The sequence below is a fragment of the Ahaetulla prasina genome, chromosome 7 (genome assembly GCF_028640845.1).
Source record: "Ahaetulla prasina isolate Xishuangbanna chromosome 7, ASM2864084v1, whole genome shotgun sequence".
Classification (NCBI taxonomy): Eukaryota; Metazoa; Chordata; class Lepidosauria; order Squamata; family Colubridae; genus Ahaetulla; species Ahaetulla prasina.
The window spans coordinates 2,192,942-2,209,203 of record NC_080545.1 but is presented as its reverse complement, the minus strand read 5'-3'; the positions used below and the strand labels follow the sequence as shown (position 1 = coordinate 2,209,203).

General features: G+C 43.0%; 1 protein-coding gene across 10 annotated transcripts in view; it reads right to left on the bottom strand.

The window, feature by feature from the left end:
* FRMD4A (FERM domain containing 4A) overlaps window positions 1-16,262 on the bottom strand; it is a 342,273-nt gene that overhangs the window by 104,205 nt on the left and 221,806 nt on the right. For all 10 annotated transcript variants that reach the window (XM_058191964.1, XM_058191962.1, XM_058191968.1 and 7 more), the window contains exons 3-4: window positions 11,288-11,382; window positions 3,364-3,456 (exon numbers count right to left, since the gene is read on the bottom strand). In XM_058191964.1, coding sequence (XP_058047947.1) covers window positions 3,364-3,456; window positions 11,288-11,382 — 188 coding nt within the window. The remainder of the gene's footprint in view (window positions 1-3,363; window positions 3,457-11,287; window positions 11,383-16,262) is intronic.

The window sequence follows — 16,262 nt, the reverse complement described above, 5'->3', positions numbered from 1 at the left end:
ACTCTTGCAACCTTTAATTTCCTTACCAACCTTTCTCACAACTGATTCATCTCGGTTATGTAGCTTGATTTAAACCTTGGGCTCTTCCTAAAAGCTGAGGAGAATGCACATTACTTTAATGTGTATTTGATCTTCTTAACAAACTGTGGCCCGTTAACCTTCCCCCTTTCATTGATTAAGAGCCCGATCGATCGGATCTCTACGCACACACGCTGGTAATGTTTCTTTACGCTGCAGGACTTCAGTTGAAAATTGCTAATTTATATGATAAATGGGGCTGTCCCCAAATCTCCCCTTGCGCTTCATCACATAGATGGAAATAAAGTGACCCGTGCTTTGGAATATCCATCCTCAAACTCAAATGTTCCTTAAAGCACTTCTGGAAATATTTATCTCACTCGCAAAATAAGGAAGGCAGAAAAAGGCATGCAAAATAAAAATGTTTTTGGAACCATCGGTGGCCTGGGTGACATCCTGGATGGACAGAGAAGAGGTTTTAATTAGGATATCTAAGGATTAGGATGAACATGATGAATATATAAAAGCAGGGACATCAGCCTGACAATCAAATGTAGGTTATTAGTCTATTTTGTTCCCCTGAGCTACCTATGGCTGTGAGAATGGGACCTTTAAGATGGCGCCGTGGTTGGAATGCAGTATTGCAGGCTGACTCTGCTCACTGCCAGCAGTTCGATCCTGACCCGCTCAAGGTTGACTCAGCTTTCCCATCCTCCCGAGGTGGGTAAAATGAGGACCCAGATTGTTGGGGGCAAGAGGCTGACTCTGTAAACCATTTAAAGGGAGTTGCAAAACACTGTGAAGAATTATATAAGTGGCATTGCTATTGCAATATTTTCCTTCCTTTCTCTCCCTCTCCCTCTCTCTTTCCTTCTTTCCTCCTTTCCTTTTCCCTTTCCTCTTTTCCCTTCCTCCGAGCCATGCTAACGCAGTGGTGAGAGTGCAGCATTGCAGGCTAACTCTGTCCACTGCCAACAGTTTGATCCTGATCGGCTCAAGGTTGACTCAGCCTTCCCATCCTTCCGAAGTTGGTAAAATGAGGACCCAGATTGTTGGGGGCAACAGGCTGACTCTGTAAACTGCTTAGAGGGGGCTGTGAAGCACTGTGAAGCGATATATAAGTCTAAGGGCTATTGCTATTTAAAAAGAAAGACACAAAGAAAACCAACTCATTTGATCTATGACTCTGGAGAAGGCTCCTGCGTATTTCTTGGACAGCAAAGATGACTAACAAGGAAGTATTGGAGCACAATTCACTGGAAGGCAAAAATCATCAAACTGCATCTGACTTATTTTGGCCACGTCATGCAGGGGAATTCATTGGAGAAAGCAATTATGTTGGGGAGAGTTAGTGGTAAAAGGAAACCAGGCATTAAAGACCACGATGGCTAGACAGCATCAAAACTGACACCAGCCAAAGCATAGAAGAACTCAAAGAAATAGTGCAAGATCGGAAAACGTGGCCCATACACAAGGACTGAAAGAAAACTCCCATCTTGCTTTGCGAAAAGGCTTGATGCTAATGTCCTAAAAGGAAGAATAGAATAGAATAAAATAGAGTGGAGTGGAGTGAAGTAGAGTAGAGTAGAGTAGAGTAGAGTAGAGTAGAGTAGAGTAGAGTAGAGTAGAATAGAATAGAATAGAATAGAATAGAATAGAATAGAATAGAATAGAATAGAATGGCATGCAGGATAGAGTAGAATAGAGTAAAGTAGAGTGTAGAGTAGAGTAGAGTAGAGTAGACTAGACTAGACTAGACTAGACTAGACTAGAATAGAATTTTTATTGGCACACAAGGAATTTATCTTGGTGCATACGCTCTCGGAGTACATAAAAGAAAAGATACCTTCATCAAGAATCATAAGGTACAACATTGAAGACTAATGATAGTCTTAGGGTACAAATAAGCAATCAGGAAACAATCAATATCAGTATAAATCATAAGGATACAAGCAACAAAGTTACAGCCATATAGTCGTAAGTGGGAAGAGATGGGTGATGGGAACGATGAGAAGATCAATAGTAGTGCAGACTTAGTAAATAGTTTGACAGTGTTGAGGGAATGATTTGTTTAGAGAGTGATGGCCTTCGGGAAGAAACTGTCCTTATGTCTAGTTGTTTTGGTGTGCAGTGCTCTGTAGCATCATTTTGAGGGTAGGAGTTGAAACAGTTTATGTCCAGGATGTGAGGGGTCTGTAAATATTTTCACAAATATTAACACATAATTATATGTTAAGAGGGGATTTCCCAAATTATGCAGGGTGTGGCTAACGATGAAAGAAGTTAATGATGTACAGAGGGAAGCAAAAATAAAAAATAGATGCTCCTCTTTTGATTGTGGCTATTGTATTCAGTATTGTATTCAATATTGACCAGTAGGAAGGCAGAAGACTGGATGAGGTGGATTAGGATAGCGGGGAAGAAATTACTAAAATGTTCTTCCTTGCAAGAGAATAGACGGATGCTAAATTAAAGAAAATGCTTCTGAGAAACAACAGAGGGCAGTATTGCTCTTCTTAAAATTCTGAGACTTTTGAAAACCATCCAATTTCTAGAAATAAAGACCAGGAAGTGATTGCAAAAATTTAAAAAAAAAGAAAAGAAAAAGAAATTGATATAACTCTCTCTCCTTCACCCCTGCTTCTTCCTCATTAGCTTTGTTCAAAATGTTGGCATAAGTTCGAATGATGGAGCTTTACTGGAGATCCCTACAATTTGATAAAAATCCCCAAAATATCAGGTTTCCTCCAAGGTTAAGGCAATTTGATACCCTCCAAATATTTTGGAACACGGTTCCTCGCTTCCGCCATGTTGGGTGTTAAGTTAAAGAAATATCTCCAAGCCTTAGGGCACTTTTGATGCAAAATACAGAGAAATTTAAAACAAGTAGTCTAGTGGTGAAATCCATTTTTTTTACTACCGGTTTTGTGGGTGTGGCTTGGCGGGTGTGGTTTAGTGGCCGTGGCAGGGGAAGGATACTGCAAAATCCCCATTCCCTCCCCACTCTGGGGCCAGCCAGAGGTGGCATTTGCTGGTTCTCCGAACTACTCAAAATTTCCGCTACTTGGTTCTCCAGAACCTGTCAGAACCTGCTAGATTTCACCCCTGAATTAGTTCTTTTTAATAATTTAAACAATACAGTCAAAAGATGAACAGAGGTAGATGCAAGCATTTCGTACTGACTCATCAGTACCTACATTAGAATAACACGGTTAAAATCAGCCTCACGTATAAGAAAAATATAAGATATTTTTATAAGAAACAGTGCAATAGATGAAATAATAAAATCCATGAATAAGATAAATAGATTCATTTGGAAAGATGACTTGACAAAAAAAACCTCACCTGACACAGAAGTATAAAACAACCAATCCAGATTTTTTGGGGAAATCATGTTCCAACACCCGGCGATCCAACTGAAGCCAGTTCAAATGGCCCCTGGTTAAACAACACACACACAGAGAAAAGGGGATTAGAACATTAAACCATTTCATGTCATTTCATGTCATTGCATTACATTGACCAGAGTTACCTTGTAAGGAAGATGAGCATCATAATAATTGAATGAGTGAATGAATGAATGAATGAATGAATGAATCAATCAATCAATCAACCACCCACCCACCCACCCAACCAATTGTGTTACCTCTGCCACTCCTACAGGAACTTAAGCATATCTGGTTCTTTTGTCCACTATTTTTAAATCTAAACCAAAGATTAAATTAATTAATTAAACCTTCTGAGGAAGGTTAGATTGAGATACAGTGACTGACTCCAAAGCCTTTGAGATGTCTCCTTGAATGAGGACTTGAACTGGGGTCTCCTTAGACCTAGTCAAACACCTCAATCGTTACTGCCTCTCTAACAAACACGTCTATGCGGTTCAGCTTCCCTAACCTAAACATTCCTAGGTGTGTGGGACCCCAGCTCCCATGCTTCTTAGACAACGGGGTTAAGAACCATGGGAGGTGCAGATCAACACGTCAGGAGGATCTGAGAGGCAAAGGAAAACTGGTTTGCAATGGTCGAGCATAAGAAATTCAAGAAAAAACAAAATCACAGGGCACTGGAGGGATAAACATTGTAGACTGTTGGGGATGATTGTGGTATCACTTCAAGCTCAGATGTTTAACACAGAAAGTTCAACCTGTCAAGGCACAAACTGGAGATGGAGAAGGAGAAAATAGTGAGGAGAAGAGATAAGAGCCAGTGTCCTTCTTTGCTCTCCTGACCACCCCTTTGTGGGATGCGATAATTGAAAGTCTGTCGGATTTATTTATTAAACACTGTTAATGTCAGGAGTTTATACAAGGCCTGGAAGATTCCTCCGCAGGCTAAAACACAGCCAAACAATGTCTCAGACGTTTTATTTGCCAGCCGGTATGTCTGGAACAGCCTTGCAAATAAACTCTGTCCAACTGGCTTTTGAGAGCTTTGGGAAAACACAGCTGCTCCTCTCTTGCACTCTCGTTCACACTCCGAGTAAGCAGCAGTTACTATGGGATGCTCCCAGAGATGCTATCTGCGGGCATTTCTTTGGATTAAGCTGGAAGGTGCCCTTGGATTGAGTAGAGGGGTGGGTTGGTTCTCGACTTTTGACCTTCTCCAGGCCCTTCTGATCCCACCCTCGAAAAAACTGGATCTCGTCACTCTGCAAAAGATACCCTCACTTTGGCTGAAAAGGACAGCGATGTGTTTGTAGATGTTGGGCGTTTTATCATTTACGATCAATTTTACAGCTTAAAAAAAAACAACCGGCAGCAATAACCTTGACAATTATTCTGTTAATGTAAAATACCAAGTGAGGGAATAACTACGGCTGAAACAAGATCACAAAAGAGGGAGGATCTTCTTATAAGATCAACCCCCAAAATATGAACAAACAGAGAGAGAGAGAGAGAGAGAGGGAGAGGGAGAATAACAGACAGACAGACAATGACAGATAAAGACAAACAGACAATGACAGAATTGGAAGGGACCTTTGAGGTCGTCTAGTCCAACCCCCTGCCCAAGCAGAAGATAATGGTTGGCCAATCTCTTAAAAACCTCCAGTGTTGGAACACCTACAATTTCTGGAGGAAGGTCGTTCCAATGATTTAATTGTTCTAATAGCAAGCAAGATTATTTGATTTTGGCTCCTAAACTTCATCAGAGTCTGCTTCAGCTAGGACTATGGAAAAACCTCCAATCTCTGTCTCTCTCTGTCTCTCGTTCTCTCTCTCTCTCTCTGTCTGTCTGTCTCTGTCTCTCTCTTTCTCTCTCTCTCTGTCTTTCTCTGTCTGTCTCTCTGTCTCTGTCTCTCACTGCCCGACTGCAGCATGAACCGGGGGGGGGGGGACAACTGCTTCCAGCCTTGGTTGGTGTTGGATGCGAGACCTGCTCTCCGCCCCGAGACACAGGCCTGCCCTGCGCTGCGCTGCAGCCAACACGGCTGCTGTTGCCAGGGGCGAGTGGGGAGGGTCACATTGTGGCTCCATGTCATAACGGGCTACAGGAGGAGGAAGGGACCCTGTCTCCCCCATTGTGAAGTGCACTAACTTTCACTGTGCGGGCAGGCCATGGAGGGAGCAGCAGAGGGCTGAAAGAGCCGCAGGCGGCTCCAGAGCCACAGGTTGTTGACACCTGGGCTAAACCAACAATTCCAATTCCAGTAGCCTTTTGACGTTGGAGGAGAAACAGCGAGGCTGCAGGACACCAAACTTAGGAAGTTGTAATATCAAGTACCTTTTCTGATGAACGAATTTTATATAAAAAAAAGGCATTTTCACGAAAGTCTTGAGCTACCTGAAAATAGACGCCTTTTAATAAAAACTGTGGGTTGGGAAAATGGACGATGAATCAAGCTGAAGAAAGTCAACTGGAACCGAATTAATAAATGTGGGTTTAGATGTTTTAAAATCAAGGTTCCTGTTTTTAACACGGGTAAGTAAATTTAGTCTCTTTCAAGTCACAGTGGATTCCTAGGGATTTCATGAATGTGGTTTCCTTGGCAACAGTACAGAAGTGGTCTCACACTGTCTTCCTCTGACTTATTTTTATGACTTTCCAGTTATAGCCTTAGAATTTCTATCCAGGTATTATCCTGGTTAGTTTCTGAACCAAGCAAGGCCAGCCAGATGTGGTTGACCTTCTGAATCCAGAGGATTTAAAGAAACAGTATTTTGCTTGTTTACAAAATTCCGTAACACACCAGGAGCCACTAAGATTACCGTCACTTCTCTAATTGCTTTCACAACAGAGTCTATAAGTGTCCTTCTGCTCCTTTAACACTTTCTGTCTCTTATGCATACTGAAAATTTTAGCCTCAACCCACAATCAGTGTTATCTATCTATCTATCCATCCATCCATCCATCTCTCTCTCTCTCTCTCTCTCTCTCCTGTCTATCCATCCATCCATCCATCCATCCATCCATCCATCCATCCATCCATCCATCCATCCATCATCTCTCTCATCTTTCTCATCTCTCTCTCATCTATCTATCTATCTATCTATCTATCTATCTATCTATCTATCTATCCATCCATCCATCTCTTTCTCATCTCTCTCTGTCTCTCTTGTCTATCTATTTATCCATCCATCCATCCATCCATCCATCCATCCATCCATCATCTCTCCTGTCTATCCATCCATCCATCCATCCATCCATCCATCCATCCATCCATCCATCCCTCTCTCTCTCTCTCTTGTCTGTCCGTCCGTCCATCCATCCATCCATCCATCCATCCATCCATCCATCCATCCATCCATCATCTCTCTCACCTTTCTCATCTCTCTCTCATCTATCTATCTATCTATCTATCTATCTATCTATCTATCTATCTATCTATCTATCTATCTATCTATCTATCTATCTATCTATCCATCCATCCATCCATCCATCCATCCATCCATCATCTCTCTCTCATTTCTCTCTCATCTATCTATCTATCTATCTATCTATCTATCTATCTATCTATCTATCTATCTATCTATCTATCTATCTATCTATCTATCTATCTATCTATCTATCTATCTATCTATCTATCTATCTATCTATCTTTCTATCTATCTACCATCCATCCATCCATCTGCATGGCTTCCTGCTTCCCATTTCTAAAGCTTCCCCAGGTAGTTTCTGCATAAGAAATTAAAGCATTCCAAATAATCCACCTATAGCAGTGCTGGGCTGCTTCTGGTTCACACCGGATTGGGCGAACCGGTAGCGGCGGCAGCAGGAGGCTCCGCCCACCTGCCCGGATGCTTCTGTGCACCCCAGTTTCTGTGCCCCACCCACCCTCCTGGACACTTTGCATGCCATGCATAAACGAGCGAACTGGTAGCGACGGGATTTGGAACCCGCAACGGATCTATAGTCTCTTTTTTAATAAAAAAACCCCCATAATAATAAACAAAGAAGATCAACTGCACTTGAAAGGAGGCCAGATTTACGGTCTTCTCCGAGTGCAAAGACTATTTTTCTAGCTTTCTAAAGCAGTGTTTTCATGCTGCCTATCCAGCAAGCGTTATCGATCTGCAATAAACATGCTTCCGTGGGTGTCGTTGCTAATAATCCTCCAATATATTTAGGAATCTGTTGTCTGTCCAGGAACAATGAGGTTCCATCTGCCTGGTTGTTTCCCCCACAGAGGATATAAATCTTCCCCTTTTAATTGGCCTGGGTCCCTTCTCCAGTTCTTCAAATCTGCCACAGGTCAGTGCTCTCCCCTCCAGAGACCTGAAGGCAGAACTGCTCCTCCAGGACACCTCAGATCATTGTCCTGAGTGACAGGGAGACCTAATTGATGAATGGACTCCACAGTTTAATAGATTCCTTCCAGGAATCCCAATTTTTCTCTATTTCTGGACGCAAGCAAACCTATGGACAGATACATACACCCAATTATTCTATTGAGGGGCTCCTTGGTACTCTCTGAGCTTGGTGATTTTCTTGCAGATGTTCCATTACCCAAGAATGTAACATTATCAGTGGGAGTGGGGTTAGTGGAGAGGAGGAGAAAGGGGAAGAGGAGTGGTGGTGGAGGAAGAGGACTGTGGGATCTCTGGTGCTCTCTGAGCTTGTTTCCTTGCAGATGTCTCATTACCCAACTAGGTAACATCATCAGTGCTAGAAAGGAGTTGAGTTTATGGGAAGGAGGAGGAGGAAGAGGACGACTGTGGGGTCCTTGGTACTCTTGAGCTGGGCAGTTTTCTTGAAGATGTTTCATGACCCAGCTAGGTAATATCATCAGTGCTAGAAGGGAGTGTGGTTGGCAGGGAGGAGGAGGAGGAGTTGTGGGGTCCTTGGTGCTCTGTAAGCTTGATTGTTTTCTTGCAGGTGTCTCATTACCCAACTAGGTAACAATCTCAGTGCTAGAAGGGAGTGGGGTTTGTGGAGATGAGGAGGAGGAGTGGGGAAGAGGAGGAGCTTGGTGGTTTTCTTGCAGATGTTTTATTATCCCCCTGATGATGTCACCTAGTTTGGGTCATGAAACATCTGCAAAAAAACCACCAAGGTCAGAGAGCGCCAAGGAGCCCTCAGGTCAACCCTGAGCTACAAATATTCTCTAATAATTCTCTCGTTTTATATCAGTTATTTCTGAGTTCTGGTTTTAGCCTTGAGCATCAGCATCTACTATGTAAGGCCAAAACCTTAGGAATCAGCCAAAATTTTGCCACGGACAAAATTCGTTCAGGGTTTTGAGGCTGCTAATTACATATTGATTATTTTCGAGCTCTTTTTGTTCTCTTTTCCACTTGATAAATGACTAACTAGAGATGCTTTCACTCACTTTGCAAAGAGAAGACAAAGAGATACAATTATCCTAAAAAAAGAAATGGATTTTTTTTGGGGGGGGGTATCGCCATTTAATGTAATTTTTCATAAATACCATTTTAGCTATACAGGGAGTCCTGGACTGAGCCCAAAATCTAGGCAGCTCAGCGAGAAATTTGTTAAGCAAGGTTTGCCCCGTTTTACGACTTTTCTTGCCGCAGCTGTTAAGTGAATCGCGGTGGTTGTTAAAATTAGTCACCGGGTGGTTAAGGGAATCTGGCTTCCTTCGTTGACTTTGCTCATCAGAAGGTCGCAAAAGAGGATCACGCGACCGTCATAAATATGAGTCAGTGGCCAAGCATCTGAGGATTACTTGTGTGCTGCGGTGAAGTATAGACAACACGTGAGATTTCAAGACTTTTAACCGAAATACGGCCTTCGTCAGTAGTGGGTTTCAATTTTTTCTTACTATCGGTTCTGTGGGTGTGGCTTGGTGGGTGTGGCTTGGTGGGTGTGGCTTGATGGGCGTGGCAGGGGAAGGATACTGTAAAATCTCCATTCCCACCCCACTCCAGGGGAAGGATACTGCAAAATCCCCATTTCCTCCTGATCAGCTGGGATTCGGGAGGCAGAGAATAGATGGGGGTGGGATCAGTCAGAATTTTTACTACCGGTTCTCCGAACTACTCAAAATTTCCCCTAACGGTTTTCCAGAACTGGCTAGAACCTGCTGAAACCCACCTCAGGTCTTCATGATTGTAAAAAAAATGTAAAATGGAGAACAACTTCCCACTTCTGTCCTGTAGTAACTTGGCTTTTTAACTTACTTAATTTTGGTTTATTTAATATTGTTTATTTATTCACTTTCTATAGTGCTTTAATTTTTGTTACTTCTCTTTTTATGACGTTTCTGAGCCACCCAGCATCTCTGCTAGTGAGAGGGTGGCCTGTACATTTAATAAACACCAAATAAAATAAAAAATCTATGCAGATTTCTTCAAAGACGGGCATGATTTTGTTCCACTGAGCACCCGAAGGTGTTATTTTTCCAAAAGACAACTGGAGTTTCATGGGGTTTTTTTTCCTTTGAAAATATTTTGCTTCCCATCCAAGAAGCTTCTTCAATTCTGGCTGAACGGTGAGGAATGGAAGGATTTATATTCCTTGCAGTTCTCTGATTGTTCGCACTCTGAACGTGAATGACAAAGCTTATAAATCCTTCTATTTTCCACTATTCAGCCAGAATTGAAGAAGCTTCTTGGATGAGAAGTGAAACATTTTCAAGGGAAAAAAAAACCCTTTTGCTCTGTGGAGCTAAATCATGCCCATCCCTGAAGAAATCTGTATAGATTTTTTAATTTTATTTGGTATTTATTAAATTTATAGGTCACCATCTCACTAACGAAAAGATTCTGGGTGGCTCAGAAACATCGGAGATGAGAAGCGAAACATGTTCAAAGATAAACAAGAAAGTCCAGCTGTCTAAGATGACTAAGCAGCTATACATTTAAAGCCAGAAATATTTTTGTGAGGTATAGTTCCAGAAAGTTATGAAAAAGGGACTATGTATTTAATGTTACATGTACTGACAGCAGCGAGAATTATATTTGCACAATATTGGAAAAACGAGAACACCCCACCAGATGAAAATATAATTAGGAAAATATTGGGTTGCGCAGAGAGGGATAGATTGACACTGAAAATAAAAGATAAAGGAGATACAGAGTATTATTTAACGCGGAATAGGTTTATCAATGGTTAGAGATAAGAGGCAGATATTAGATGAAGAAAGAGCATTGTTAAGTAAAATATGAATGTTGTTTATAACCAAGTAAGTATGCCAATACAATTGATATGATCATAAATAAGCTAATGCAATTATAAATATGGTTATAATTATTGTATGTACTACTGATATTACTATCTGTGCTGTTCAGGTTGTAAATTAAGTTACTTTAAGAATTAAGAGCTGTCTCCTTAAGAGATTGCATTGTGGGAGATGTAGACAGAGATTGCATTATGGGAAATGTAGTCCAGGACATGTGACCACATCTGATTGGCCACCGAGGCTCTCTGCCTGGGCTGTAGAACAAAGCCCTGGCCATTATGAATTGCCACGGAGGAGCGAAGCTTGCTTTGTGAACAGGGGGACAGATCTACCGTCATTTTACACTAGGAAATGGGACGGATTATGAAATATACGGATGAATCTCACCATGACTCACCATGATTGTAAGTCTATGTTTTTTTGAGGATACCCAAAATAAACTTGATCGGTATGAAAACCTGTTTGCTAGAGTTTAACTGCCTGGTTCCCAGTGGATCCAAATGCTTTGGGAACAGAATACTATCAGAATATTTGTTACTTGTTTCGTTTCTTCTTCTGTAAAATGAAATGCCCGGACAACACACTGTATTCAAAATAAGTATATATAAATTAAAAAGCAATTTTTCCAGAAAGCAAACCCTTCCTTGATCTTCCAAACGGTTGGCCCTTGATCCTCGGGACACTTACGTCTCATCAGTGAAGGCAATTCCGAAATATTCCTTTTCTTTCAGATTGAAATGGGACGCTACCAGATCTAGCAGCTCCTTGGATAAAAGCTTGGGCTGAAAGAGAGAGACAACAAAGAACACGCTCAGACAGATAGCAGCATGATGGGGAAGGGCGAGGTTCAAACAAGGGATGGGGAGGGACTCGTGTCCTCTGGTGGGTCACTCAACAGGACATGCGCACAGTGACAGCGACATTGGCCAGAGCTGATGACACAGATTGGTTTGAGCCAGGCCCCAAGAGACATTCATCGATCGCAATGCTTGAGCCATGCACCTCACAATGCCTGGGGTTTTACGTTCCTCGAGAAGCCATCAAGAATGACGTTTGGTTTCTACCGTAAGCCTGTGCACGCGCACACACATGCACATGTGATATGAAGTGTAGAGGTGCGACGGAGAGAGCCAGCTGATCTTCTCCCACAAAAATTAGTAACCTCCTGAACGACAAAACGTCCACCGATGTTAGTAAATGGAGAAACCCCTAAAGCTAGGTGGGGCATTACCAGCCCATGCCACCTTCATGCCTCAACAGTCACAATTTCCCCCCCCACAAATAGCTTTTTAATCTGCCTGCAGAGTCATTTATATCAGGTAGGGTTGACTAGGTGGGCACACCAACAAATATATGGTGATCGCAAATGATGTTAAGAATCAAGTATGTTTCAATACTTGTTTATGAACTAACTCAGCTTTGGGCTATGAGTTTAAGAGGTGACCTTCGAAGTCATCACCTCAGTTCAGACCTTCTTTCTGCCTTGCTCTCCTCATTCCATCTTGGTGCTTCAAAGTGGAGACTGAAGTGGGTTTGTTGTGCCTCGTCCTCCCTCCTCTCCTCAGCCAGGCCCCTCCCGTCTCGTCCCGGGTCTGCTATCAGACTCTGAGTCTGATAATGAAGATGAACGGCCTGTCATGCCTCCAGCCCCCTGCCCTGGCCCCATGCCCGGACAGGATTTCAGGAATGAACAAGCAAACCTCACTCATACGGCGTGTGTTCCTTTGGCTCAGCCATCAGAGGAAGTCAGCCACGGATTGGAATTACTCAGACCTACTCCTTCTGACCCCTCCCTTTCTCAAACAGCAGAAAACAATTCAAAGTGGGAGGATCCTCGCTTCTGGAGATCTGAGAGGCGACGCCAGCAGAAGGAAGGGAGGGGCAGGCCTGGATAAATGCTGAGTCATGGAGCCACACCCCACAGCCTAAAGGACCTGCTTTTGGCATTCCTTGAGTCAAGTAAAGTCTCATCTAATTTACTGAAGTCACAACTTGGATTCCTGCCTGGCCTGAGAAATCTGAAAGGAATTTGGCAAAGCTGCAGAGGCTTTGTGGCCACGCTTGATACGGACTTCCTAGACCCGGTCGTCGGAGGGGGGGTGGGACACAACAGGGTTGACTTGATTTGGTTGGCCTCCAGAGCGGGAAAAAGCCTCTTTGGGACTCTACATTCCTAGGAACCTATTTTAAATTAGGTGGGGACACTGTTTCAAATCAGGATTTCACTTCAGAGAGACTCTGGGATGGAAACTTTGTCCAACTAGGTGTCCCAAAGAGGCAAGTGGACTTTCTGGTTTTTCTTTGAAGATATTTTGCTTCTCAGCCAAGAAGCTTCTTCATGCCTGAAGACCTCCCTTTGAAGAAGAAGCTGAAGAAGCTTCTTGGCTGCGAAGCGAAACGTCTTCAAAGAAAAACCAGAAAGTCCAGTTGCCTCTTGAAAAAGCACCTTTGGGACAACCATGAGGGAGAATCTCCATAGACATGTCCAACCAGAAGTTTCTTTGAAGCCTCACGCGGCCTCCATGAGTAAGCAGCAAACAATCTGTTTCGGTTGATTGCTGTTCCCTTGGAGAAACCCAACTATTCCAGGGAATGCAGACAACCAAGCATTCCAGGGAAAGCCGCTGAAGAGAAGAAGGACTACCGAGGCAAAATATTTGGAAGACAGCCTTCACTTGCTAGGGTGACTTTTCTTGAATACTTAAACAAGTTCACGTCAATGGGTTCTTATTAGATGGAGATATTGAGTACGTAAATGTAGAATGGGAATAACTTGCCCAAATGCATCCCCTAATGAGGTGTGTTGAGCTACAATTTCTACACAAGGCAGAGAAACTGGAGATAGAAAAGTCCACTTGTAGACTATCTTCACTTTACCAAAACTTTACTCGCAAGGAACGGACCTGGTTCTTGAAATAGAGCAGTCTGGTTTTCTAAGAGGTAGAGAACCCACCACTGTCATCACCGTCACCTTTTCTAGCCTAGCTCTGCCACAGGAATACATAACTGATGTTCTCAAAGGTAAGACAGCTTCCATGACCTAGTACACCTGTATGACAATGGCAAGGGATTGTGAAATTTGCAGTCCAAAACTACCAGCTTGCTTACCGTAGCTCCCCAGTGCGTAAGTGAACTGCAATACAAAAATGTGTACAGTTACTGAGAGCAGATCTGCAACCAACCATGACCTACAACGTCCGCAATGAAGTCAGATGGTTCTCGTTGACCAACCGGGTTAGATTTTGAAAATGCATGAGCATCCCCTCCATGCCTAAAGGAAACTACCTTCTGACAGTTACTGCATGAGTTAGTAAAAAACAGTTAGCCGAAGGGGTAAGTTATTTGAAGAACTTCTTGGTTGGTAATGTAACGTTATCTGCAGCGTGTAGATACTTACCGCTAATCCATCTCATTAAATTAGAAGGACACACTTTTAACTTAAGACACAAAGGAGTCTAGCCACCAGTTGTCATTATTGTGCAACAATAAAGTCTCTCTCTTTTTTTTTTATTTGCATTTATATCCCGCCCTTCTCCGAAGACTCAGGGCGTCCTACACAGTGTCAAGCAATAGTCTTCATCCATTTGTATATTATCTACAAAGTCAACTTATTGCCCCCAACAATCTGGGTCCTCATTTTACCTACCTTATAAAGGATGGAAGGCTGAGTCAACCTTGGGCCTGGTGGGACTTGAACCTGCAATAATTGCAAGCAGCTGCTGTTAATGACAGACTGTCTTACCAGTCTGAGCCACTAGAGGCCCTTGAGTTGACTTGGCAACAGGATGGAAATACCTTCTCTCTGTCTTCTGTAGGAAAGTCCCTTTGATTCCCCAGGATAAAGTATAGATACAGGAAGTCCTTGACTTACAACCGTTCGTTTAGTGGCCATTCAAAGCTACAACGGCACGAAAAGAGTGACTCAGGACCGTTTTGCACACTTACGGCCATTGAAGCATTCCCAAGGTCATGTGATCAAAAGTCAGACTTTTGTCAACTGGTTTATATTTATGACTTGCATCCCGGGATCATATCAGCGACCTTCTGACAAGCCAAGTCATGGGGGAAGCCGGATCCAAATAACAACCCAGGTTATTGCAGTGATTCACTTAACCACGGTGGTAAGAAAGGTTGTAAAATGGGGTAAAACACATTTTAAGGAACATTTCACTTAGCAGCATAAATTTTGGGTTCAGCTGCGGTCGTAACACGAGGTCCCTCTGTATTAAGGAAGAATCATCTCTCTACAATGCTGGAGAAGTTGCCATGTGTTAGGCGACCCAGGAGCAGCAGCTGCGTGGAGAAATGTGGCGTCTCCCGAAACCATTACAAGCCAAAGCAACGCAAAGCACAGAAGCTACAATGGCCGTAAGCGTGAAAAGCGGCCATAAGTCTCCGTTTTCAGTGCCGTTGTAACTTTGAACGGTCATTAAACAAACCGTTGCAAGTGGAGAGTGTGTAAGCAAGAAGAGCCCACAGTCTGAAGAACAATAGACAGGATGGAAGGAGCCAGGTTAATAAAGTGTTTGGAGCAGAATTAAGACCACAAAGTTAAATTCTGCTGGTCTTATGGGCCAGGTTTTTTCCCCCCACTCTGCAAATGCTGAAAGCCGTTGAGCTCCTGGTTTAAGGACTTCTACGGGGACTGATTTGTGTTTTTAGAGCCTTAATTTGCTGGGCCAACAAGACTGACTCATCCTCCTGCTTCTCTTCCAGAATCAGTACAGCTTTCTGCTCCCACCGTTGTATAAGGGCGATGGGAGCCGCCTTGCCAAAGGAAAGGTTTATCGGGAATAATCCACCTGCTTTTTAAGCGGCACCCACCGAATTCCTCTTATCCTGTAGACTTGAAAGACCCGGACAACAAATAATTCTCAGCTGTTAATTAGCTCTACTTTAATGCGTGCTTGGAACCGCTTTGCGACCAGCGCTGTGGGCTTTGGTTTGCAAGATCAGAATTGGAAACAAGGTAATATGGCGATCAGAAGAGTTTACAAGTAAGTATAGCCAGTCCAAGCCATGTTTCCCCCTTCCCTTCCCTTCCCTTCCCTTCCCTTCCCTTCCCTTCCCTTCCTTAACCCTAACACCTAAGCCTTTTCCTTCTCTCCTTTATCCTTCCTTCCCCTCACCTCCCTTCCTCCCTTCCTCCATCCCACCCTTTCACAAATCCTACTCCCTTACAGCACTGATGATGTTACTTAGTTGGGTCATGATCCTACCTACATAGTTGGTCTTGGGCAGGTAGAAGACAGGACGCCCCTACACCACTCCCAACTGGACCACAATGCAACACAACACAACACAACACAACACAACACAACACAACACAACACAACACAACACAACACAAGACTTGGCTTTTGCCTGCTACTTTTTTTAGAGACCTGTAATTGATTCCTGCATTGCATGGAAGTTTTCCTTTCATCACTAATCTTCCAGATATATACTGAGTGGAGACCATTTTCATTTTCACACTCTATTAGTTTCTAATAAATAGGGCAAATTAATTGGGAATACAAATAAGGTTGTTAGGTGTTCAAAAGATCACTGACCGCTGTTATGTTTTGTCCCGATTCCTGCCCCCAGAGTTACTATACTTCAAAATGGCTTAGTTGGTCACAAATATATGATACCAGTGGCAGTGGTGAAATCCAAATTATTT